The sequence below is a fragment of the Salvelinus namaycush genome, chromosome 7 (assembly GCF_016432855.1).
Source record: "Salvelinus namaycush isolate Seneca chromosome 7, SaNama_1.0, whole genome shotgun sequence".
NCBI classification, from domain to species: domain Eukaryota; kingdom Metazoa; phylum Chordata; class Actinopteri; order Salmoniformes; family Salmonidae; genus Salvelinus; species Salvelinus namaycush.
In genome coordinates, this window is record NC_052313.1 from 26,648,756 (window position 1) to 26,675,724 (window position 26,969).

At 45.4% G+C, this 26,969-nt stretch overlaps 1 protein-coding gene across 3 annotated transcripts in view; it reads left to right on the plus strand.

The window, feature by feature from the left end:
* Positions 1–26,550, plus strand: part of LOC120051157 (voltage-dependent L-type calcium channel subunit beta-2-like) — a 107,796-nt gene extending 81,246 nt beyond the window's left edge. Inside the window, exons 4-14 of one of the 3 annotated variants that reach the window (XM_038997866.1) lie at positions 996–1,118; positions 1,284–1,420; positions 1,601–1,677; positions 2,198–2,337; positions 6,767–6,847; positions 7,496–7,554; positions 8,186–8,295; positions 10,939–11,093; positions 18,892–18,987; positions 19,800–19,982; positions 24,205–26,550. In XM_038997866.1, coding sequence (XP_038853794.1) covers positions 996–1,118; positions 1,284–1,420; positions 1,601–1,677; positions 2,198–2,337; positions 6,767–6,847; positions 7,496–7,554; positions 8,186–8,295; positions 10,939–11,093; positions 18,892–18,987; positions 19,800–19,982; positions 24,205–24,978 — 1,935 coding nt within the window. In that variant the 3' untranslated portion in view covers positions 24,979–26,550. The remainder of the gene's footprint in view (positions 1–995; positions 1,119–1,283; positions 1,421–1,600; positions 1,678–2,197; positions 2,338–6,766; positions 6,848–7,495; positions 7,555–8,185; positions 8,296–10,938; positions 11,094–18,891; positions 18,988–19,799; positions 19,983–24,204) is intronic. The other 2 variants (XM_038997867.1, XM_038997868.1) reach the window with 2 other exon arrangements.
* Positions 26,551–26,969: the final 419 nt, after the last annotated feature.

Below are 26,969 nucleotides of genomic sequence, written 5' to 3' on the forward strand. Positions count from 1 at the left end.
TTGATGTTTGTACATTTTGAACCATTTATTTTAGAGAACCACAATGGAAATACTTTTTCAAACGTTGTGTCGTCGATTATTTTAAACGCATTATCCACGCGTGGTCGTATTGTAATTTAACTTGTCAAAGAGATCTATCTATATAAAAATATAAACTAGGATTAGTCTTGTAATGATTCGACGGTTTCTTAACTGAACTTTGTTTTTGTCATGTGTTTCCTTCTGACTAACAATGAGCACACTGCACCTGTGCAAATGGTTGGTGGATAGAATCTGTACAATGGCTGGATCAATGTGTTCCATTTATAAAATCACGTATGACCTCTTTCCCTCTGGGACAGCCATCCACCCTGTGTGTCCCAAATGGCCCCCTATTCCCTATTTAGTGCACTTCTTTTGACCAGACTGTCCTATAACCCCGTAGGGCTCTGGTCAAAAGTAGTGCACTAATATAGGGAATAGGGTGTCATTTTGGGACGTAGCCAGTACATTAACAGGCTCATTCATAAAGATAGAAGTGAGTGTGGGTGAGTCACAGCCTGCCTGCCAGGCAGCATCTCTGACTGCAGTTATTTTTTACACCTCACACAATGGGGGGAGAAAATAGCCCTGCAAATAGCACTACTCTCTTCTCAGCTGGAGACGGTAATAAAAATATCACGGAGAATTCGATTCAGGGAACGAATCCATGGAGCTCAGCTTTGTCTCCTGATAAAGACTTCTGTGAAGTCAAAACGGTGTATTTGGGTGTTGGAATAATGCACTTGGGAGCAGCCTATTCCACGTGTGGGACTCTCATTTCCTATCTCAGTATAATGTTTTAGTTAGCACTGGTATGCTCAAGTTCAGGATGTGCATATCACCCTTCTTTTCTTCATCCTCAGCTTTTACTGCCCAAGACAAAGGTTTCAGCCTACAAGAGAAACCTGGCATTATATCATGTCTTATCTTGTGTAGCCAAAACTTTGCATCTCTTCATTTTCTTTCTTTGGCAGACTAAACCGGTTGCGTTTGCTGTCCGCACAAATGTCAACTACTGCGCCACCAACGATGACGACGTCCCCGTGCCGGGCATGGCCATCTCCTTTGAGGCTAAAGACTTCCTCCACGTCAAAGAGGTCAGGGGTCACAGTACTATCAAATGGGGACGAGGCTGATGAGGTGGAGGAGAATGGGGGAAGAATGAGGATGATGAGGAGGAGGAAGATGATGTTTATAACAATGATGACGAGCAGAAGGAGAACACAGATGGTATTAACCAGTTCATGTCCGTCCCCCTGTAGAAATTTAATAACGACTGGTGGATAGGGCGCCTGGTGAAGGAAGGCTGTGAAATCGGTTTCATCCCCAGTCCTGTGAAGATCGAGAACACTCGGGTACAACACGAGCACAGAGCCAAACAGGGCAAGTTCCATTCCGGGTATGTACCATTCCCCGCCCCCCCACCTTACTGCAATCACCATGGAAACTAACATGCACCTCACCCAATCATTAGTCTTGCATTGAGCCAACCCTTGAGATAGCCGACACTGTCATCCTGCAACACCTCAGATATACTGATATGAATTATATAGCTGATATGAATTATTTCTCTTTGCAGTAAATCGGGAGCAAACTCCTCTACCAGTTTAGGTGAAGTGGTTCCTAACTCGCGGAAATCCACCCCCCCTTCCTCTGGTGAGTAAAGGAGGGCCTTGCGGCAGGCGTTTGGAGAAAGGTTGCCACGTTTTTCACTAACACAAACAAACTCTTTACTGTAACACTTGGGAGTTATTATCTAACCTCCATCAACCTCTAAGAGGGCTTGACATGGAAGCGTGATAGAAATAGGAGACGAGGGTGAGTTTCATTAGTAAGGTCATTATTTTGACCTTACTGCTGGCCTATCTTTTGTACACTTCAGGCGTATTGTCCAATTGGTTGCTAAATCTACGCGATGTGGCCCTTTAGTGAAAATGTTAGAATGGTGTTTATGTCTTAGACACTGTGGCCTTAAATGTTTGCTTACCTTATGTGCTATTATTTACTGTCATTGCTCACCCTAGTTTGACTGTAGCTTGATTATGGTCTGTCCAGTTTGTTTATGTGGTGGAATAACCTGTGTATCTATCCAGTGTTAGGTGTTCAATGTTACCCTTGTAGCCTCCTGTGTTTGCCTCTGTGTGATGGTGGCCTTGTGTTGTGTCCATGTGCGTAGCCGTTGACATAGATGCCACAGGCTTAGACCCCGAGGACAATGAGCTTCCAGTCCACCTCCGCTCCCCTAAAGCCAGTCAGCCAAACACTGTCATGTCACCCACCCTAGCCAAAGAGAAACGAATGCCCTTCTTTAAGAAGGTAAACGTGGCATCTACGCCGGTATTTACTCTCGATCTCTCTCTCTCTCTGTCGGTCTGTCCGTCCGCACAGCTACCCACGACAACTGCCTCACTGTGGCTTCTCAGCATCACCCTGTCCACCGTCTGTCCGTTCCCCCCCCCCCCGTTCTGTTTGTCCTCTGTGTCCCGCCCTAGTCCGTGTCTCTTCCCTCCCTCCGCTGGGCGTTCGAGCCATTAGCATGCATGTTGCCAGTTTCTTAACCCTCTCTCTCTCCTCTTCCGTCTGGGCCGTAGCTAAGCAGAAGCAGAAGTCGGTAAGTTATATTGCCGTGCGGCATGCACCAACCCCCAGCAGGGCCTTGGGGGTCTGGGGGATGTGCATCGGTGATTTCTCTCTGCGGTGGTTGTGGTCGTTCCTGACACTCCCATCTAACTCACTGTCGTCGCTGTGGTCTCTCTGTGTGTGTGTGTGCGTGTGTGTACATGTGTGTGCATGCGTGATGCAGATTTAGTGGGAACTCATTGTATTCAGCTATTAAACCAGAAGTGTATCTACAGTAGTGCTGTTGCGGTGAACGTATTAACGCCACACCGGCAATCACGAGTCATGACCACAGTCAAATTCCACATGACCATTGAGTCACCATAATCTCCTGTTATTCACTCTGGACATGCTTTGGTAGTACCCAATTTGCTAGACCATCAGGTTCTAATGGCATTGAAACTCAGGGCTCTATTGTCCCTTCATCAGGTTCTAATGGCCTGGTACTCAGGGCTCTACTGTCCCTCTAACCACTCTGACATCAATGCAAATGCAATATAAAATCACATCAAACACACGTCATCAAAACAGTAGGACTCCAGTACTCTTAAAACTCACCTCACTGTGATGATCAATTTTGAAGAAAGTTCAACAACGGGTTGAAACAGTGTAAAACACATTTTTGAGCTTATGCATAGGCTTATAAGCCCGAGCCCGGGGGGAAAAAACTGAATTAAAAGGATGATTGTGCCGTTATAGAATACATAGCCTACCGTATTATACAACATGGCAGAAAAACATAAAACAAAACTAATTTATTAAGATGTCTTTGGTCTAGCCTCTACTCCAAAATGAAACCAATCGCCTTTGAGTGTGGACTGTATTATTATGCATACTGGATGGACTGGTTACCTTTATGCTACGCTCCAAAATGTCTATCCATGAGTCTGGGAGAGAACCTATTTGGTTCATTGGTTGTGCACCTGTCGGGGCAGCGAGAGCATGCTTCTTAAACAGTGGTTGATGCTTGGAGAGAAGTAAGTGTTGTTATATTTACTTCTCAGCTGCTCATATTAAGCACATGCTCCACTATAAAACTGAAGTAGCCTACAAAACGCACCAGTGGGAAAGCACGCGGCCTCCATTCGCTATTCGAGTGCATACAGGTTCCATGTCTTTTTTCCCCTGCCTATTTGATAACGGGCCGTTCTAAATCGAAAGTAATTTTACCTATTAGCAAAGACGAGATTAAATTGAGAATAGTCTTGTCTGAATGGTGGAAATATGATCAGTTGATGGGAAAACGGCTGTGCAGCCTGAGGCAAGGAACAGAGCTCAAGCTTCTTTTTTTTTGCGACTTTCTCAAATCATCAATAGCCCATTGTAACGATGTGCGCTGAGAGTCGGGAAGCAAGTTCGAGGAGTGAGTGTTTAAATAAATAAACACAACATAATACAAAATAAGAAACACGAACGACGCACAGACATGACACAGAAACAATAACTCCTGGGGAAGGAACCAAAGGGAGTGACATATATAGATAGGGCAGGTAATCAAGGAGGTGATGGAGTCCAGGTGAGTGTCATAATCCGCTGACGCGCGTAACGATGGTGACGGGTGCGCGCCATAACAAGCAGCCTGGTGACCTAGGGGCCGGAGAGGGAGCACACGTGACACCTATAATCACACCATGCCGCCCATGTACAGTACCAGTCAAAAGTTTGGACACACCTACTCATTCCAGTTTTTTTCTTTATTTTAACTATTTACTACATTGTAGAATAATAGTGGCGACATCAAAACTATGAAATAACACATATGGAATCATGTAGTAACCAAAATGTGTTCAACAAATCAAAATATATTTTGGCTTGTATCTGGGGAGGCCTGGACATGCTAAACGTGTTAATTAATGGTAAATTACCTGAGACCGCCATCTTTTGCATGACAATAACCTGCTGACAAAATGTCATGACCGCCACAGCCCTAATCTACAGTGACAGCTATTAGCATCCTTGTTGGTTTGGTTGTGTATCTTTATCACACAGCAACATGAATCAAGTGCGACCTCCATTAGAACAAATACAACAACTATTCTCACGTTAGTCTAATTATGAAACAACTTACAATAAAAACATTATTTTGTCAAGCACTGCCATATTAATACACAATTTCAGAGGAGTTATGGAAATCCCATAAGGGTTTTCTTGGCACATGATGGTGTGTGTGTGTCTGTGTGTGTGTGTGTGTGTGTGTGTGTGTGTGTGTGTGTGTGTGTGTGTGTGTGTGTGTGTGTGTGTGTGTGTGTGTGTGTGTGTGTGTGTGTGTGTGTGTGTGTGTGTGTAGGCCAACCTCATACACATAACCCACACACATTGCATACACAACAATAGTTCTCGGTCATTGTGTGCGCACTCCATGTCTTGACTTGATGCAAAGCTTAGCAAACAGAAAACTCCTCTCCGTTCACATTTCATGTCCTTTCTTCTTGTAACATTATATTTATTCCGTTTTTAGTTTTCTTTTTACAATAATCAGATAAAGAGGTACAGTCTCATCTCCTTTCTAAGACCATACAACTACAACAGCAATGGAAACAATAGCCACCATTTTCCATCATCCAGCAGCATGCATATTTTAGTAACAATAACCCTGTAGCCTAGGCCAGCGAAATATGGCCTAAAATATTTCAGTGTCCTGACCGGTAGTGCTCCAGACTTGGATGCTCTGGCGTGCATCTAGCAGCACTTTCCCCGCTCTGATGTAACGAGATTTCCCCAGGGACAGCCAGTGACGGCAGCAGATGTTAGCAGTTGAAGAAACATGAAAGAGAGGGAGACGGACCGAGAGAGACAGATACAGGAAAAGGGAGAGCTAGAGAGAGAGAGAAAGGGGGGGGAGAGATAAAGACATAGAAAGAGAGAGTTGGAGGGGGAGAGAGCGACAGACAGGAAGACGTTGCAAGGAGAGACACAACAACAGGGTGAGATGGAACATCAACAACAAAAACAGCAAGAGCGGTAGATACTGTAGTCAGCAGTAATATTGAGTTGTGAAAAAAGGTAGTAGAGGTGTGACAGACTCAGTGCTATCACCTCTCTCTCGCTCTCGCTCTCTCTCTCTTCATCCATCTGTCATAGCTGTCTCCAGTAGTGCTCAGATCACGCACTGTCGCTCCTGCGGAGGAGAAAGCGCTTTCATTTTCCCTGCGAAGCGATGGCGTGTCAGTCCTGTCTGTCTGCCGGTGCGTTCTTCAGACATACTGCACCGTCACACGGCTGGAACTGTGACAGCACACACAGATGTGGCATTAGAGGTCTACTGCCTCACTGTCACACACACACACACACACACACACACACACACACACACACACACACACACACACACACACACACACACACACACACACACACACACACACACGCATCCCTCTGAAGCTGTTACTGAGATGCACTGAGCTCCCACTCTGTCGCTGTGTGACTGGGTTTCTCTGCTAGTTTGTTTCAGTTCTACCGTTTCCTACCGTTTTAGTTCTTATCATCCCTGTTCTGACTAACCAGTTCCTCTACTGACATTCCCTTTTGAGTAGATAACAATTATGAAATGAGAGATTCTGCTCAGTATACCTTGACCTCCACACAGATTTGGATTGTTGTTCTTATGTTAAGCTGCTTGTCAATTCATTACGGGTTCAGTGAATTCAGTTCAGAGATGATCTTAGTATTTGCTCTGTCTAGAGTATCATTCAGTATAACGTCTTACCGTTTTATATTTACTCAAGATGAAAACAAAACACCCCTATTTCTATGGACCAGAAAACCATGATGGATGAAGGGATGTACCAGTCCCAGATTGCCCCTTTAACTGGCATCCTTCATGTGTGTTGAGTGCAAACTGGGGCTCACAGTTAGAACAACTCATTTCATAGTTTGCCAAGTTCCTTTCAGTTCTAATAAATGGTATAGTGTGTTTTGCTTTTTCCCCTGGACTTAGTGTGTAATGTTGAGTGTGCTTGCGTCCAAAATGCCGCCATTATTTCCTATTTAGCGCACTACTTTTGACCAGGGCGCTGGTCAAAAGTAGTGCACTATGTAGGGGGGTAGGGTGCCATTTGGGCTGCGACCTCTGTATAATAATTCCCCTGGATGTGAAGCTGATGGGTTGTTTTCTGTCGCCGGGCAGACGGAACACATCCCTCCATACGACGTTGTGCCTTCCATGCGACCTGTGGTCCTGGTTGGACCGTCACTGAAGGGCTATGAGGTAACAGCATTGTTATTATAAGGGATTGTTATAAGTTGTTATGCAGTTGTTATAAGGGGTTATCACTGACACTACCACCCTCACCACTAGTACATTCTATTTAGATCACTACTTGTTAAGTTTGCCAAATCCGGTAACTTTCCCTAAATTACCAGGTTTCCCAGAAACCCAGGGAATCTTCCAAATGGGATTTCTGGAAAACCTGGACATTTTGGGGAAATGACCTGAATTCTGCAACCCTACTACTGGTACTAGCACCACTACTACACTCACTAATACGTTCTGTTTACACTAATTCCACTATTACTACTTGTTCTCATTGTGGACACATGGACACACCAACAGAGCTGAGCTTTGTCTCTGTGGTTCATGGGAGGCAGACAGGGGAGGGTCCTCTGGATCCTGATGAGAACAGGACACACTAAGCTGAGGAGGAGCACAGTTGTTTACAAGGGAAAGGCTAAAGTGCTCTCAGTCAATTCTGAAACAACAGTCTGTGCTGTGGGGCTCCCTCTCTCACCAACAGAGAGCTTGCTTCAATTCACCAACCAACCCACCCATGCAAACACACACACACACAGTCTGTTTTCGAAATGATGGTCGTTCCTTAAATGTTCACTATGTTTTTATTGTCCCTTTTGCTTGCAGGTGACAGATATGATGCAAAAAGCACTGTTTGACTTTTTGAAACACCGATTTGAAGGGAGGTACGTGCTCTTCTTCCTTCCCCCTCTCTTTATCCCTGTTCAGTCTGCTCTGCCTGAGTCCTATAGGCTGGTATTTAGTTGTCCCGGGAGGTTTTACCCGAAGGAGTATGTAACAAGTTTGTTTGGCCTGGAGATGTGTGCTAGCTGTTGCTTTAAATAGGCCTTCTCCATGTCCTTAATAGGCCATAGTGGGCCCTAGTGCAGCGCAGGGTTCTCCTCAGCTCCTCTCCGTGCACCAGTCCCTGCCTGGGCTTCCTGGCCAGTCTCCCATCCACAGTAAATAAATCATGTTACAAAACTCATACTGTACTCATACTGTAAACTGTTTTATATTCTTCTCGGAGTGCAAGCCTTTTGATCATTAGCAAGATGTTTTACATATGGTATTTGAGTATAAGCATACTCACACCATCTCTGTCCTCGTCTACTAAACCTTCCTTAGAAGTCACAACTCTCCCCTCGTCATATGGTGGTTTGGTTGCTGTCCCCTTTTTCTTTTGAATACAGTGCTCTTTCCAAGTGTTACATTTTTTATTGATATTGATCATGAATCAAGGCTATTTGATTCAGAAATCAGAGCACGCTCTATTCTCTCTCTGACCAGTTATTTTTACCTCTGCCTTCCTATCAGAATATCAATCACTCGTGTCACGGCAGACATCTCTCTTGCCAAACGCTCCGTCCTCAACAACCCTAGTAAACACGCCATCATCGAGCGCTCCAACACACGCTCCAACCTTGGTAAGTTCTGGAAGTATGAGACCTCTGTGTTCCTCTAGTGCCCTTTGTATTTCGAGAGACTAATTGCATAGAGAAAAGGGAAGGAGTAAAAGATTAAACAAAGTCTTCTGATGTGTCCCAAATGGCATCCTATACCTCATACAGCAGTGGTGGAAAAAGTACTCAATTCTCATACTTGAGTAAAAGTAAAGATACCTTAAAAGAAAATGACTCAAGTAAAAGTGAATGTGACCCAGTTAAGATACACTTGAGTAAGTCTAAAAGTATTTGGTTTTAAATATACTTAAGTATCAAAAGTAAAAGTACGAATAATAAAACAATTCCTTATATTAAGCAAACCAGACGGAAAGCCAGGGTCACACTCCAACACTCAGATATAATTTCAAAACAAAGCATTTGTGTTTAGTGAGCCTGCCAGATCAGAGGCAGTAGGGATGACCAGGGATGTTCTCTTCATACGTGTGCGGATTGGACCATTTTCTGTCCTGCTAAGCATTCAAAATGTAATGAGTACTTTTGGATGTCAGGGAAAATGTATGGAGTAAAAAGTACATAATTCTCTTTAGGAATGTAGTGAAGTAAAAGTTGTCAAAAAAATAAATAGTAAAATACAGATACCCCAAAAAACTACTTAAGTACTTTACACCACTGCTATACACTATACAATCTTAGGGAAAAAAAGGTGCTATCTATAACCTAAAAGGGTTCTTCGTCTGTCCCCATACATTTAAGTCATTTAGCAGACGCTCTTATCCAGAGCAACTTACAAGTACATACATTCATACTTTTTTTTTGTACTGGCCCCCCGTGGGAATCGAACCCACAACCCTGGCGTTGCAAGCGCCATGCTCTACCAACTGAGCCACACGGGACCCATAGGAGAACCCTTTGAAGAACCCTTGTTGTTTCCAGGTAGGACCCTTTTAATTCCAAGTAGAAATGCTTTGTGTTCCATGTAGAACCCTTTTCCACTGAAGGTTCTACATGGAACCCAAAATTGTTATACCTGGAACCAAAAAGGGTTCTCCTATGGGGACAGCTGAATAACCCTTTTGGAACCCTTTTTACTAAGAGTGTAGTTCATTACTTTTGACCAGGGGGACATATGGCTCCAGTCAAAAGTAGTGCACTATATAGGGAATAGGGTGCCACTTGGAAGAAAGCCTTGGAGATGGTTATAATGCAGACCTACAGATGTTGGAAGGGGACGATTGACCTGTCTGGGGATGTGATTAAAAAGGGTTGTGTTTGGAACAAAAGATAGGGAAAGAGAGGAGAATCCAGAAGCCTGCTGCCAGATAACAAGGTCAAGAACCCAGCTGATTTTAACGGGCTTGATTAACAAGCTGCGGTTTAGAATGAAACAGATTCCTCAGCTATGACCTCACGGGGGTGGCCGGAGAGCCAACGGAACTATGGAAGCCACAGTACTAATCTTTGTATTGGATCACTGACATGAGCAACGGTGCTCTATAACTTTACTCCTGGGCCATGTCCCAAATGGAACCCTATTCCCTATTTAGAGCACTACTTTTCTGACGTGCCGGTTGCTCTGGCAGCAATGTCCCGGGATAAAGCCCTTTCTGTGGAGCCTCAGACGGAGCGTGGATGGAAGCTAGTAGCACCTCCCTCCGTCTACCCCCACGTCCCCACTCATTTGTAAAGATACTTTAAGACTGGGTTACACTTAAAGCACTGCACAGCTCTGTACAGCCTCTGTGCTCCACTTTTGATGACAAGCTCTTTAACTGGAAGCCAATGCAACTGTATAATTATTTAATCACCTCAGGGACACAAGTGTTGACAGTGCGCTGAACCCTAACTCTGTCTCGATGGCAATAGATATGAAGACTTTTCTGAAAACAACAATTGTTCCCAATGTTGCTGAAGGTATTTCAGGAATCTCTTACAAACAGACCCATTACTTGAGTTAAGCATTTATGTAATTGAGTTAGTGTGTCAAAAGTAATATTATACGGCCTATGTTGCATTCCAGTCACAGCTATTAGTTCCTGTTTGATTTCAGCCTAGATATCATCAAAACCCAGTGTTTTCAACAGGAAGCGTCTGATATGAAAAACATCATCATAAAATGCATCCCAAATGGCACCCTATTATTCTCTTTGTAGTGCACTGCTTTTGACCATGGCCCATAGAACTCTGGTCAAAAGTAGTGCACTATATATAGGGATAGAGAGCGATTTGGGATGCATCTATAATGTATTATAATCACCAGACACATCTGGACTCTCAGCTCAATTTCCGGCAACAAGTGTGTCTTAGTCATTGCAGCAGTGGATGTGCAAACACAAGTTTGTTTGAGCTTCTAATGAAATGTAATGAAGTGAAGTGTTGCTTGAGGGAGATTTCCTAGACTGTCTGAGAATTATGTTTATGACCTAACCACGTCTATCTGGGGGGAAAGTGCATTAGCTAATACATGTTCTCTCACTTTAAATGGGTTACTTCCATATTTCCACATGATCCTATAGCCATTCAGTTTTGATAATCTCTCCTTCTCTCGAAGCCGCATAACTGAAGGGCAGAATGAAAGCGGATTTATGGCTTGACTCGTTCTCTCTCCCTCACTCTCTCTCTCTCTGTCTCTCCAACCCTAATGCTCTCCCTCTCGTTCTTTCTTAGTAGCAGAAGTGCAAAGTGAGATAGAGCGTATCTTTGAGCTGGCCCGGACCTTGCAGCTGGTGGTTCTGGACGCAGACACCATCAACCACCCGGCCCAACTGGGAAAGACCTCCCTGGCCCCTATCATCGTCTACGTCAAAATCTCCTCTCCTAAGGTGAGGCCAAGCAAGGCAAATAAGTGGTAACTTACATCTAGTCTGGTTTCAGTCAGTCACCTTCGGTACACGGGAGGCTACTCGAAGAGAGAGGGCGGCCAGGTTCAGGGGTACCCCCCCGCCACTTGTGTCTGCCTCAGTCAAGCACTGGCTTCCTCTCTTCATAGACTTCTTAAGGATGGGTCTGGTTCTACGTAGACTTTCGACACTGGGCTAGCTAAATGAGCTTTGCATGGCGTGCTAGCATAAACTAGGCTAGCTATAATAGCTATTACTGCCTCACCACTGTGGTGTTGCTGGGCTTCCTTGCTAACATCTCCCGGGTGGCGCAGTGGTCTAGGGCACTGCATCGCAGTGCTAGCTGCGCCACCAGAGTCTCTGGGTTCACGCCCAGGCTCTGTCGCAGCCGGCCGCAACCGGGAGGTCCGTGGGGCGACGCACAATTGGCATAGCGTCGTCCGGGTTAGGGGTTAGGGAGGGATTGGCCGGTAGGGATATCCTTGTCTCAGTATGTATAAAAAAAATTAAAAAAAATTAATAAAAAATATTTAAAAAATGTATGCACTCTACTGTAAGTCGCTCTGGATAAGAGCGTCTGCTAAATGACTAAAATGTAAATGTTGGCTAGCGTGCTTAACTTCCGTGAGTGAAACTTACTAGCTTTCCCCCAGCGTTACAGCAACCCCATTCCTATTTTAAGTGCCTGGAGTTGGAGGGAGTGACGGAAATGGGGTTTAAGTGCACCTCCGATATAGAAGCAGCCCTCTGAGCACTTGGCTGGGGTAACTCCCGGAGCGTGGGGCCAGGCATGTGTCTGAGTGACCAGTGCGCCCCTCTGCAAAAACATTACTGTGACAACAGTGCCCCCACGTTTGACAGACGGCGTACTACGTCAGCCATTGCCAGAGCCCCCTGTGCTTATATAGGGGCCAGGCTTCATGCAGGCTATGCAGTCTCACAGAAGCACAACGTATGTTGGAAGCTTGTCCATGCTTAATGCTGCCGCCTCTGTTACCCCGCGTTCCACTGTGTTCACAGTGTTCAAGGGATATATCAATCTCCCCAGGGTGAGAGTGACAAGTTGGGTCAGTGTGCTCATGGCTGGTTCATTACTGGGATTCATTGATTCCTGCCTGTAGCTCACTAGTCACTATGAGGTGTCTAGTGATGCAGGTTATGGGCTCTATAGGCGATTTCAGAGCTACCTGTTCAATTTCCAGCTAGGTTACAAGGCGTTTTGTCGCTAGTGCCTATGACTGGTTGGTAGGGTAACCTCCATGATAACGTTTTGTTCCCTGGGTCTATGTTTTATGTGTGCGGTCCAGCGCTGGGTGCCAGCCGGTTACTGAAACGCATCTTACCGCCTGAACCCGGTGAGGCTCGTTGTGACAACAGTGCCTTCATGTGGCACTGCCAATCAGGGTACGTCACTGATTGCCAGAGCCCGTGTACCCAGAGTGGGCCGGGCTTTAGGCAAACCTTGACACATAAACACCGTTTTTTCAGCCAAGTTCCACAGTTTTGACGGGTGGAACTTTGACGGGTATGTGAGTTCAATGAAAAGTATTCCTTCTCCATGTTCAGACGCACGGTTGTCAAGAGTGGTGGAAATGGAAGAAGAACCAATTTCAGATGGGACTTCACGGGAGTGTCGCTGTCTGCTCCGAGCAATGGCATGCATGTGCATTGTCGCCCTGGATCATGCGTCTGTGACGTCAGGGTACAGGCTACAATTTGTTGTGCATCCCCCCACGCGTCTGCAGCATCATCACGTCGACTGTTCCCGAAGCCTCAGTACCATTTTTGAGGGAGGAAATATCCTCCCGTCTCCAGAAGCAGGCAATCTGAGTGGTTCCTATGTCGAAGATCCGGGACTTCTAGTACAGCCGGTATTCCTGGTTTACGAAAACGGACGGGACTTTGCGTCCTATTCTCGAACTACGTGCCCTCAGCAAGCACCTTAGTCTACAAACTCAAAATTCTCACGATCCGATCGCTATTACATTGATTGGCTGGTGGCAGAGTATGCACATATTTTCCAACCGCTAGGCTAATAACCGCTCCTCGGTCACAGGGAAAAAAACTGCCGCTCCAAATTCGTTCCATTTATTAACCAACACCCGTCTACTATTGTGACCACCCGGACATACAATTTGGTTTTGAAGTATTGAAACCAAACCATATGATTTGAATGAAAACTATGTTAATTAACAGAATGAAAAAGTGACTGTAAGAAGCGCTCATCATTTGAAATAGGCTACATTAAATTACATTACATTAAAAGGCATATAAACGAGGCCTCCCGGGTGGCGCAGTGGTCTAGGGCACTGCATCGCAGTGCTAACTGCGCCACCAGAGTCTCTGGGTTCGCGCCCAGGCTCTGTCGCAGCCGGCCGCGACCGGGAGGTCCGTGGGGCGACGCACAATTGGGCTAGCGTCGTCCGGGTTAGGGTGGGTTTGGCCGGTAGGGATATCCTTGTCTCATCGCGCTCCAGCGACTCCTGTGGCGGGCCGGGCGCAGTGCGCGCTAACCAAGGGGGCCAGGTGCACGGTGTTTCCTCCGACACATTGGTGCGGCTGGCTTCCGGGTTGGAGGCGCGCTGTGTTAAAGAAGCAGTGCGGCTTGGTTGGGTTGTGCTTCGGAGGACGCATGGCTTTCGACCTTCGTCTCTCCCGAGCCCGTACGGGAGTTGTAGCGATGAGACAAGATAGTAATTACTAGCGATTGGATACCACGAAAATTGGGGAGAAAAGGGGATAAAATTTAAAAAAAAAAAAAAAAAAAAAAAAAAAAAAAAAGGCATATAAACACTCTCTAACTAGGTCAAGAACCAGTCAGGTAGCCTGACTTAAATACAAATGAAACGAAAAATACCTTATTAGGCTTAGTCTACAGTGCCTTTGAATTCATTTTTACAAACACGAGTTTGGCCAGAATCTGGCATCAGGCTCACGCGATGGTGCCTGGAGATCAGTCCAGCAGCGGATAATACCCTCTCCGTGCTTGCAGAGCCACTGGGACTCTTCAGGCCACTCGTGCCAGGCTGGGCAGGGATGCAGAGTTGTTTTTAAAAATGTGTATAGGTAGGCCTAAATGTTTTTAGGCAAAAAACGGAAAGCTCCTTGAAAAAGATAATATGTCATGCCTATTGGGCCAAAATCTATTCTAGCCTATTGTATAGATAATATAACTTTTAAGAAGTTGTTTATAAATACTTTGATGCAATAACACACTTAGCTAGCTACCCACCTCATTCCCTTCTGTTAGCATGTGCACATAGTAAGTACACCATCATGCTTTAGGGATAGGTGTATTTTCGGATTCCACAATAATTCTTTAGTTGAGAACACTACGTCACCGCACTACCTCTCTTGGTCTTGGTCCTCCTCATCTTTGTCACTTTGATTTTGCACCTGTGTGTTTTATCATTTGCTTTATGAAAAGATTTAGCGAACTCCATGACAGTAGCTAAAGCAAGGGGCTATAGAAGCACACAAATAGCCACAATGCATGCTGGGCCGGGCATGCACTGAGCTCGTGAAGTGAACGGTACTGGAGTGAAATTGGAGCGGGGGGAGGCCGACGCTCCAGCCTTTGGAGAAACTTTCTCCACGCTCCAGTCAAATCGGGCACGCTCTGCTCACATACTCTGGCTGGTGGAGGCGGAGTCGAGGGGGAATTCAGTGTTATACACATCCTCGCTACTGTCCCGTATTCAGTCCCCAGGCTTCATAAGAAACCAGAAAAAGAGCTGTCTGACTCCATCTCAGCGCATTCCGTTTCTAGGTCTCAAGCTACTCACTCACGTATCACGCTTTACTATTAACACGGAGGGTGTCCAGGTTCCGGCTCTGCTTAGCCAAATTTCCTCTGTGTCACACTGTTTTTGCCAGTGCCTATGCCTACAGGGGATGATGGCTTCTGTGATGGAAGTCGTTCCAGTGTGGTTATGGTTGGGTCCCGCCACCTTTCAGTGCTGAGTGCTAGCTACTCACCTGGATGCATCGCTCAGCCTAAGCCGGTCGCTTCGGGTATCCCTGTCAGGCCTACGGGCCATGGCCCTGTGGTGGGACCCTCTGCTGTTGTCAGGGGGCTCCCATGGGCCGAGTTGTATCCCTGAAGGTTATCGCGACAGACACATCCCCTGAGGTTGCGGTGCGCTGTACGAAGGCAACTCGATTCGGGGGTTATGGAAACTGGTGGAGTATCTGGCGCTCAGGCGCTTTCCCCTGTTTTTGTCGGGCCGGGTTGTGCTGGTCAGAACCGACAATGTCCCTGGTTGCCTCAACTCGGGTGCAGATCTTTTATCCAGGTGGGACCTCCTCTCTCAGGAGTAGAGGCTGTCCCAGGGATGGAACATTTTCGGCAGGGCCGATGTCGATTTTTAGGCATTGTGAGAAAACGCGCAGTGACTTCTATTTTTCTCCATGAGGTACCCAGTGCCCCATTGGGAACGGACACTCTGGCGCACCAGTGGCCTTGAACTCTCCTTTACGTATTTCCGCCAGAGGTTCTTATCCATCCCACGGTGAAGTGGGTGCGCCGGTACGGCTTACCTTTGATTCTTGTGGCTCCCCAGGCAGCCTTCTTTCGCAGAGATCATTAACCTTTTAGGCGGGGACCCATGGAAACACCCGTTAGGCAGGCACCTGTTGTCCCAGGTGCACAGGCAGGTATGGTAAGCGATCCTATGGGCCTGACCCCTAAGAGGCCAATCTGATGGCTAGAGGTTTACCTCTGAATGTTATTGCTACCATTGAGTCTGCAAGGGCGCCCTCCATGAGAGGACTGTATGCATATAAGTGGCAAGCATTTGAGCTCTGGTGCCAAGATAAAGGACTTTTCAGTGCTCTGTAAGGGACATCCTTATGTTTCTTCAGGTGCTTTTCAAGCATTCTCCACTTTAAAAGGGTGCATGGCCTCTGGAGTCGGTGGATCTGAAGATACTCTCGTACAAAACCTCCCTGCTCATGGCTTTGGCCTAGGCTAAAAGTGCTGGGGACCTCTGTACACCCTTGCTGTACTCAGTTGGCCCGGGAGTCCAAAAGCGGCCTTCGCCCCAAAAGTCATGGCTATGTCCTACAGATCCTATTTACCTTTTCGCCTCCTGTTATTGCAAGAGGAAGAGCAACAAAGGTTACATGCCCTGTGCCTGGTGCGAGCTTTACGCACGTAAATTAAATGGACCTGGGATATCCGGTCATGTGACCAACTTTTTGTCTGTTTTGCTAATCCAGCTCGCGGCAGGGCACTCTCTAAGCAGCGTCTCTGCCACTGTATTGTGGAGGCTATTGCCCTGGCATATAGCAGCAAGGGGCAAGGATTACCTACCGGTGTACGTGCCCAGTCCACCAGGGGTCTGGCAGCATCTTGGGCGTTGTTTAAAAGATTGACCATAGGAAATATTTGTGCTGCTGAGAGTTGGGCATCACCACATACTTTTGTGAGGTTTTATAGCTTGGATGTGACTGCTCCCAGAATAGAACACAGCGTGCTTACGCTTGGGACAGGGGGAAGTCATTAGACAGGGTGCCGTGTGCGCAATGCCCAGACTGCCGCATCTGGCGGGGTCAGGTTGGGGTGGTCTGCCATGGGCCGTTTCATTTAGTATCCGTTGGGTCGTGATTATATTTCGCAATAGTTTGTTGCACCAAAGATGACTGACTGAAAGGGAACGTAACGCTATGACTATAACTACTGTTCCCTGAAGGAGGAAAACGAGGTACGACACCTGTTTGGCCCCGCACCACACGTTCCTGGCTTCGGTGAAGAGCGGTATTAAATTGAAGGAATGAATCCGACCCTCACGCTTATCACCTGTGGAAGGCGGGGCTTCCAGCTAGGCTTGGATTTCATTGGCCTTGTCAGGCGTGATTGTAGATCCTTCATCCAAAGTTGCGAGTGTGCTACTCCCCATACATAGTATGTTGTACTTTGTTTCACTCCTTCAGGGAAAAGTAGTTATAGTCATAACGTTACGTTCATTCACAATACACAATTTCCATTCCACAAATACATGTGGTAGTTTTACATGACATGTCAAATCATGACATGTCAAATTTGCAATGCAAATAGTCTGGGAGTGTTATGGCTTGGGGGTAGAATCTGTTTAGAAGACAATTTTTTGGGCCTTCTTCTGACACCGCCTGGTATAGAGGTCCTGGATGGCAGGAAGCTTGGCCCCGGTGATGTACTAGGCCGTACACACCCCCCTCTGTATTGCCTTGCAGTCGGAGGCCGAGTGGTTGCCATACCAGGCAGTGATGCAACCCATCAGGATGCTCTCGATGGTGCAGCTGTAAAACCTTTTGAGGATCTGAGGACCCATGCCAAATGTTTTCAGTCTCCTGAGGGGGAATAGGTTTTGTCTTGGTGTGCTTGGACCATGTTAGTTTGTTGGTGATGTGGACACCAAGGAACTTGAAGCTCTCAACCTGCTCCACTATAGCCCTGTCGATGAGAATGGGGAGGTGCTCGGACCTACTTTTCATATAGTCCACAATTGTCTCCTTTGTCTTGATCACGTTGAGGGAGAGGTTGTTGTCCCGGCACCACACGGTCAGGTCTCTGACCTCCTCCCTATAGGCTGTCTCATCATTGTCAGTGATCAGGCCTACCACTGTTGTGTCATCATACTGAATCTCAGGGTACTAGCAGTTTGCCCCAGTGTATTACATGGTTATTATTCCAATACTAACCTTTATTTTCTAGTCATGTATTCAGCCAACCTTCCATCTCACACACAGTAATAATATACAGAACTTTATTATTATTTAAAAAATGGACTACGTCGTTCAAACAAGATACTAAGTAGTTCAAACAAGATCATTCCAAGTGATTTTTATTTTTGTTACCTTGGGCTTCAGGGCTTCCATAAATAATATGTGTACGTGTGTAAAGGTATATGCAGGGCAGGTAGAGACTGATCCCCTCCAGACAGTATGAAATAAGTGCGTGACAGATTGATGAAGTAAACAGAGCAGAAGTGAAAGTCTCGTCCTGAGACTCCGTAAGAAGTAGTGAAGTAGTCTCCTACTGGTTTATGGATGTCTATGGATGTCCCTGGTGCATTGGGGAGCCAATGGTGTATGGATGTGTCTTGTCACTGCTCATATCGCCTTTTTCTTACTGAATGGCGTCCTGCTCCAGTTTTTAAACATGGCCTTTTTTTAAAGCTCCGTCTACTCAGCTCGTCTAAATGGGAGAGAGTCAGGTGTGTGAGGCGACTGATTCATCACGCTGACCTTCAGCTGTCTGCAAATAACACAATAAAAACCCTGCCATTTCGGTAACATAAAAAGGGAACGAAGGCGTAGCTGAAGATGTGTGAAATACGGCCGCTAAATCAAAGTTTTGTCAGTCTGAATCACATCTCGATGGGATATACCGTCTGACACCTCTCGTCTCCTCTTTTCATCAACTACTGCTGCTGTGAATCAGTAGAATGTTGGATTGAAGTTTCCACGTTGCTGCTACATTGGAGTTGACTTACGTTACAGTGCTGACGATGCTGTGATGTGATGGAGTTGACTTTGTTAGAGTGTTGACGATGCTTTCATGTGATGGAGTTGACTTTGTTAGAGTGTTGACGATGCTTTCATGGGACGGAGTTGACATCGTTACGGTGTCTACACGCTTTTCATGTGATGGAGTTGACTCTGTTACGGTGTTGACGATGCTTTCATGGGACGGAGTTGACATCGTTACGGTGTCTACACGCTTTTCATGTGATGGAGTGGAATTTGCTATGGTGCTGACGGTGTCATGACTCTCATGCCTCGCTCATATTTCCCACAGGTTCTGCAGAGGCTCATCAAGTCCAGAGGGAAGTCCCAGGCCAAGCACCTCAACGTCCAGATGGTCGCTGCAGACAAACTGGCCCAGTGCCCTCCCGTGAGTATAGCCACACCACTGGCCAGAGGCCTCTGCTACCTGGATCACACCCACCACATGCCACAGCTATTACAATCTGGACGTTTCAAGATACTGTTTCCTTGTGCAGATTGAAGATTTGGGTCTCTGTGCATCAAGCCTCTATTGATACTATAAAGGAGACTATCAAGGGCTGAGAAGAGAAGAACTTGAGAAGACACGCACTCAAGTTACTTGAAGTCTTATGTAAATCGTGCACTGATGTTGATTTGCGTGGAGGTTTTTGAGTTGTGTGCGTATATGTCCCGTCAGGATTTTGCCGTTATATTAATAATACTGTTGTGGAATGCTTCAGAAAGCCTCATATCTCCTGCCAAATCTATTTCAGTCCTTCTGTGATCTTCTCTGATTTTCTTTTAGAATATGATCCCAAACATCACAGGCTTGTGAAAAAACCCACCCTAATTTAATTCCAATAGCATCGCATCCCTGGTGGTATTTAGCTTTTAAGAGTCTCCCTGATCTGACTATTCTTGCCAAATGAATATTTAATGCTATTAAATTGGTTATTTTGTCTCTGACACAGTTTTTACTCTAACTTTCTTAATCCAAGAAGCATGTCAGTTTCTTGTAAAAAAAACAAACAAGGTGCAAAGTCATTTGGAATCTATAAAATAAAGTATCTAAGAAAAAATAGATCCTCTCTTATAAAGTTGATATCTATCCTAGTATCGTTGACCCATACTAAGCTAATACCTGTACTGTTTTGGGCCCATATAAACACTAACAATACTGTTTTCCCCTGTTTATCTCTCTCCATCTCCCTCACTCAGGAGATGTTTGACATCATCCTGGATGAAAACCAACTGGAGGATGCGTGTGAGCACATGGCTGATTACCTGGAGGCCTACTGGAAGAGCACCCACCCCGCCAGCTGCAACCCCCCCAATCCGCTGCTGGCCAAGGTGGCCACGGCCGCCCTGCCCTCCAGCCCCGCTCCTGTCTCCAGCATGCAGGTACAGGTGCTAACCAGGCTCCGGGCCATTGTGGGCGGCCTGCTCCGGAGCCCAGACAAGGAGGAGGACAGGGAGAGCAGGGAGGGCAGGGAGACAAGTAGCTCACTGGCCATGAGCAGTCTGTACTGCCACAGAGTCAGCGTCATGGCACACTGACCACGACAGGGAAGAGCAGGACAGAGAGAGAGAGATGCAGGACAGAGAGATACAGAGATACAGTGAGAAGGAAAATGAAAGAGAGAGGGAGATGGGGGGGGGGGGGGCTGAGGATGCAATGAGATGTAGAGAAACTAATAGGAAGAGGCATCGAGAGACAAGGGGTGGCATGACTAGTGGTGGGCCTGCTAACCATGACTGAACAAGATCATTAAGCCTTGAAATTACACCGACAAATCTGAAGCTTGTGTTTAGAATTGGTTTAACACGGGTGGTTGCTATCATTGGAAAAAATGAATTCTTACAGGCAGGGGAATTTTGCATGACGCACTTTTGTCAGTTTGAGAATAATTATCTATTTGAAGTGTCTGTATTTAACGGCAGCGAACAATTAGTTTGGGCCATTTGACTGATGCAGATCAGTTTCATGTGAATTTCAAATGTCCACGTCTTTTCTCCATCCCCATGCCTTGCTCCCCATTGGGAAATGGGGAGACTGAAACTCCTGACAATGACAGTCCTTTTTTAAACTCCTGAAAATGATTCTGATGAGTGAGGTTAACATGCCTGTGATTGTGGTGAGTGAGAGGTACTCAGTCAAAAGAGCGGTGTGGACTTCAGGTTTAGTTTCCCATGGGGATTCAGCCGTGGTCCTGCAGACTTCGGTGTGCATCCCAAATGGCACCCTATTCCCTATGTAGTGCACTACTTTTGACCAGGGTTCATAGGGCTCTGGTCAAAAGTATGTAGGGAATAGGGCGCCATTTGTAAATCAATCAAGTTCAAACTAATATGATGACTTTTTGTGAAACTTTTAGTATTCTCCAGGACCACAGTCAACCTTCAAGGGTTGATCATTTCATTTCAATCTTTGAGTGTGCAGTGCAGTGCACATGTGTGTACTTGTACAAGTGTGAATTTGAATTTCATGCATGTGGGTTTGCGTGTGTGTGGATTTGACATACTGTATGGATGTGCTTGGAGTGTGTGTTTGATTTGACATACTGTATGGATGTGCTTGGAGTGTGTGTTTGATTTGACATACTGTATGGATGTGCTTGGAGTGTGTGTTTGATTTGACATACTGTATGGATGTGGTTGGCGTGTGTGTTTGATTTGACATACTGTATGGATGTGGTTGGAGTGTGTGTTTGATTTGACATACTGTATGGATGTGCTTGGAGTGTGTGTGTGTTTGATTTGACATACTGTATGGATGTGCTTGGAGTGTGTGTTTGATTTGACATACTGTATGGATGTGGTTGGAGTGTGTGTCTGATTTGACATACTGTATGGATGTGCTTAGAGTGTGTGTTTGATTTGACATACTGTATGGATGTGCTTGGAGTGTGTGTTTGATTTGACATACTGTATGGATGTGGTTGGAGTGTGTGTTTGATTTGACATACTGTATGGATGTGCTTGGAGTGTGTGTTTGATTTGACATACTGTATGGATGTGGTTGGAGTGTGTGTTTGATTTGACATACTGTATGGATGTGCTTGGAGTGTGTGTTTGATTTGACATACTGTATGGATGTGCTTGGAGTGTGTGTTTGATTTGACATACTGTATGGATGTGCTTGGAGTGTGTGTTTGATTTGACATACTGTATGGATGTGCTTGGAGTGTGTGTTTGATTTGACATACTGTATGGATGTGGTTGGAGTGTGTGTTTGATTTGACATACTATATGGATGTGGTTGGAGTGTGTGTTTGATTGATTTGACATACTGTATGGATGTGGTTGGAGTGTGTGTTTGATTTGACATACTGTATGGATGTGCTTGGAGTGTGTGTTTGATTTGACATACTGTATGGATGTGCTTGGAGTGTGTGTTTGATTTGACATACTGTATGGATGTGGTTGGAGTGTGTGTTTGATTTGACATACTGTATGGATGTGGTTGGAGTGTGTGTTTGATTTGACATACTGTATGGATGTGGTTGGAGTGTGTGTTTGATTTGACATACTGTATGGATGTGCTTGGAGTGTGTGTTTGATTTGACATACTGTATGGATGTGGTTGGAGTGTGTGTTTGATTTGACATACTGTATGGATGTGGTTGGAGTGTGTGTTTGATTTGACATACTGTATGGATGTGCTTGGAGTGTGTGTTTGATTTGACATACTGTATGGATGTGGTTGGAGTGTGTGTTTGATTTGACATACTGTATGGATGTGCTTGGAGTGTGTGTTTGATTTGACATACTGTATGGATGTGGTTGGAGTGTGTGTTTGATTTGACATACTGTATGGATGTGCTTGGAGTGTGTGTTTGATTTGACATACTGTATGGATGTGCTTGGAGTGTGTGTTTGATTTGACATACTGTATGGATGTGGTTGGAGTGTGTGTTTGATTTGACATACTATATGGATGTGGTTGGAGTGTGTGTTTGATTTGACATACTGTATGGATGTGGTTGGAGTGTGTGTTTGATTTGACATACTGTATGGATGTGGTTGGAGTGTGTGTTTGATTTGACATACTGTATGGATGTGCTTGGAGTGTGTGTTTGATTTGACATACTGTATGGATGTGGTTGGAGTGTGTGTTTGATTTGACATACTGTATGGATGTGCTTGGAGTGTGTGTTTGATTTGACATACTGTATGGATGTGCTTGGAGTGTGTGTTTGATTTGACATACTGTATGGATGTGGTTGGAGTGTGTGTTTGATTTGACATACTGTATGGATGTGCTTGGAGTGTGTGTTTGATTTGACATACTGTATGGATGTGCTTGGAGTGTGTGTTTGATTTGACATACTGTATGGATGTGCTTGGAGTGTGTGTTTGATTTGACATACTGTATGGATGTGCTTGGAGTGTGTGTTTGATTTGACATACTGTATGGATGTGCTTGGAGTGTGTGTCTGATTTGACATACTGTATGGATGTGCTTGGAGTGTGTGTTTGATTTGACATACTGTATGGATGTGGTTGGAGTGTGTGTTTGATTTGACATACTGTATGGATGTGGTTGGAGTGTGTGTTTGATTTGACATACTGTATGGATGTGCTTGGAGTGTGTGTTTGATTTGACATACTGTATGGATGTGCTTGGAGTGTGTGTTTGATTTGACATACTGTATGGATGTGCTTGGAGTGTGTGTTTGATTTGACATACTGTATGGATGTGCTTGGAGTGTGTGTTTGATTTGACATACTGTATGGATGTGCTTGGAGTGTGTGTTTGATTTGACATACTGTATGGATGTGCTTGGAGTGTGTGTTTGATTTGACATACTGTATGGATGTGGTTGGAGTGTGTGTTTGATTTGACATACTGTATGGATGTGCTTGGAGTGTGTGTTTGATTTGACATACTGTATGGATGTGCTTGGAGTGTGTGTTTGATTTGACATACTGTATGGATGTGGTTGGAGTGTGTGTTTGATTTGACATACTGTATGGATGTGCTTGGAGTGTGTGTTTGATTGATTTGACATACTGTATGGATGTGGTTGGAGTGTGTGTTTGATTTGACATACTGTATGGATGTGCTTGGAGTGTGTGTTTGATTTGACATACTGTATGGATGTGGTTGGAGTGTGTGTTTGATTTGACATACTGTATGGATGTGCTTGGAGTGTGTGTTTGATTTGACATACTGTATGGATGTGGTTGGAGTGTGTGTTTGATTTGACATACTGTATGGATGTGCTTGGAGTGTGTGTTTGATTTGACATACTGTATGGATGTGGTTGGAGTGTGTGTTTGATTTGACATACTGTATGGATGTGCTTGGAGTGTGTGTTTGATTTGACATACTGTATGGATGTGGTTGGAGTGTGTGTTTGATTTGACATACTGTATGGATGTGGTTGGAGTGTGTGTTTGATTTGACATACTGTATGGATGTGCTTGGAGTGTGTGTTTGATTTGACATACTGTATGGATGTGCTTGGAGTGTGTGTTTGATTTGCATTTGATTTGTATATGGATACAATGCATTCAAAATCATAGAGGATAATCCCAAAAAGTTTTTTACTCTGCATTTGTGTGTTGGTGTGTCTAACTGTACTTATGGCCGTGTTGTTTGTTGTGTTGCTAACCCCAGGGCAGCGGGGCAGAGCAGAAAGCAGAGGACAAGGCAGGACAAGGTGTGGAGAGGAAGGGCTCCAGGGAGGACCACCACCATCACCACCACCACAGCCAGCATCAGAGCCAGGAGCAGCCAGACGGGGAGAGGGAGGAGGAGGAGGAGGAGGAGAGGCCCCTGAGGACAGAGTCTTCCAGGAGACCCCAGCACATCCACCACCGCTCCTCCTCCCAGCGGACTGAGCAGCACCACAACAACCACCACCACCATCATCATACTGGTGGCGGTGGTAGCCGGGGCAAGGGCCTCTCCCGGGGGGAGACACAGGACTCAGAGACCCCCGAGAGCCGGGAGAGCAGAGAAAGCAGAGACTCAGCCTACATAGAGCCCCGCACTCACCTCCTGCACCAGGAGGAAGAGGAAGAAGAGTTTGGAGAGGAGGAGTATGAGGAGGAGGGGCTGGGAGAGGAGGGGCACCCTCAGCAGGGGCGCTACGAGGCTCCGCCTCACCCCAGGGACCACAACCACCATCACCACCACCACCATCACCGTGGCGGCACTGGCGAGGAGGCGGACCACGGTACGACAGGACACCACCGCTCCAAGGAGCGCAACGAGCAGGACCACAACGAGCGCAACAAGCCGCGCGGTCACCAGCACCACCAACGACCGGCCCGCGACCACCACCAGTACTATGACCGGGACAGGGACAGGGACAGGGAAGGGGAGGTGGCCCCCAAAAAGAGGGGCGACACAGGGGACTGGGCCAGAGACCCCTATATTCACCAGTGACAGCCCAGCCCCTAGACCCCCTCACACACTGAGACAGTGGTACTGTAGGACTCACCTCCCTCTTTCCCAAACCATTCTGTTGTCCCATCTTGCTGCTATACTCTTAAGCCCCTGCATCCCCCGTTTATGTACGCTTCCTTTGTAAAGCCTGCTGCATCCTTAGCAACGGCAGTATTTTGATCATATATAGATATAGATATATAAATGTGTGTATCAATACATAGACGTTGTCGTTTATGTGTGGATATGCATGGATCTTCTCAAATATGCATATTTTAAACCTGTGTTTGATAAAGCATGACACAACAGCAGAATTCTCTTCTGTACTGTGCTTTCTGTGATTAGCGTTTTTAAATTGTATTTCTATATATTTTCTTTTTTTCTTACTGCCACTTGAACAATAATTTGTTAATTCAGACTACTGTTAGCAGTGACTGACTGAGAAGTGGGAAACCAGGTAAGGTTAAATGCTAAATATTTGCAATTGTTTTATTTTTGTTAAATTCAAATGTTCCTGTTTTCTTTCTTTTTCCCCCTTTTTCCCCTGCTAATTCTTGGTGTTTGGTCCACTGACATTGGTTCCTCTGGTGTCGATGCTGCCTCTCCATTGGGGCACACCTTAGTCTTGCCTTACAAGACAAAAGAATAGTGACATGACTTACTGTCTTACATTACAGTACTGTTGTTCTATTTATAAAGGGTCCAGAAACATTTTATAACATTGATACACACTCTGTTCAGCACTTTTAGCACAGCATACTGTAGACTGATTCACATTGTTGGTGTCAGGTGTACAACGATTTGATATTTTAGGGTACAGTTATCGGGTCAAACCAATCCACTCACACACTAGGGGGACTTTTATCTATGATGGTATGTCTTTTTAAGTTGGACCCTTTTCTAAGGACAGTTCCATGCACTTAGTACAGTCCAATTAGCTATGAATGTGCATTATGAGGTATTGTGAGAAATTTGCCAATTGTCCACTTTTTCTTTTGAAAATCAATCACAACCACTGAATGATATCAACTGGATGATAAAGGTAAGCCTTTCTGCTAAGCTACGGTGCTCAAGAGAAGTCGTAAGCCCCAAGTTATAATCAGAGCCATATATTTAGAGACGTTTTCTCTCTAAAAATATTTATTTTTTAAATATATGGCTCTGGTTATAACCTAGCACAGTTTAGGTTAGGGCCAACTCCTAACTTAGTTCAGGCTGCCCTCTGTAAGGTAAGGGAGTTTAGGGTATGTGCCCCAAATTGCACCCTATTCCCTATATAGTGCACTACTTTTGACCAGGGTGCACTGTGTATGAAATGGCGTGCCATTTGGGATGCACCCCTAGTGTATTCTGTCCCTCTGTTTACATTACCACCAACCAACCAGTCCCCTAGAACAAGTCTTAGTTTATTAATTTTATTTTTGCCTCAAATATTATGATTATAATGTACAATCCATTTATATGCTACTGTAGTAACACTACACATTTTTAAGAGTGTACATTTGTATGTACATATGTATAAATACAAAAAATAAACTTGGCAACAAAGGATTTATGTAGAGGACAAGAAAATCAACTGGTCTTAGATTTATTTGAAATACGTTTCAGGAAATTGTTGTTTCTTACATACCTGTGGTGTCTGTCTGTACTTTGTGTGTCGGCAACTGTGTGTACGTGCGTGCGTGTCTGTGTCTAAAAGTCATCGCTTCCTCTGAGAATGACATTCATAGCTTACGTTAGTACTCTGACCAGGAATGGCCCGCCAGGACATGGGAGAGATGAGAAGAGACAGAAGTGAAGAAGACGATCTGGTCTAAGAATAGAGTCCTCTGAAACCATCCTGAAACTCCCAGGTGGAACCAGCTGCCTCCGAGTCGCCATGACGCCATGAACGTCAACAGCAGAGAGAGAAGGAGAGAAAGAAGGGACTGAGAGCAAGAGAGTAGACAGGTTTAAATAAGGCAGAGAGCAGTGTATTACTTCCCACTGTC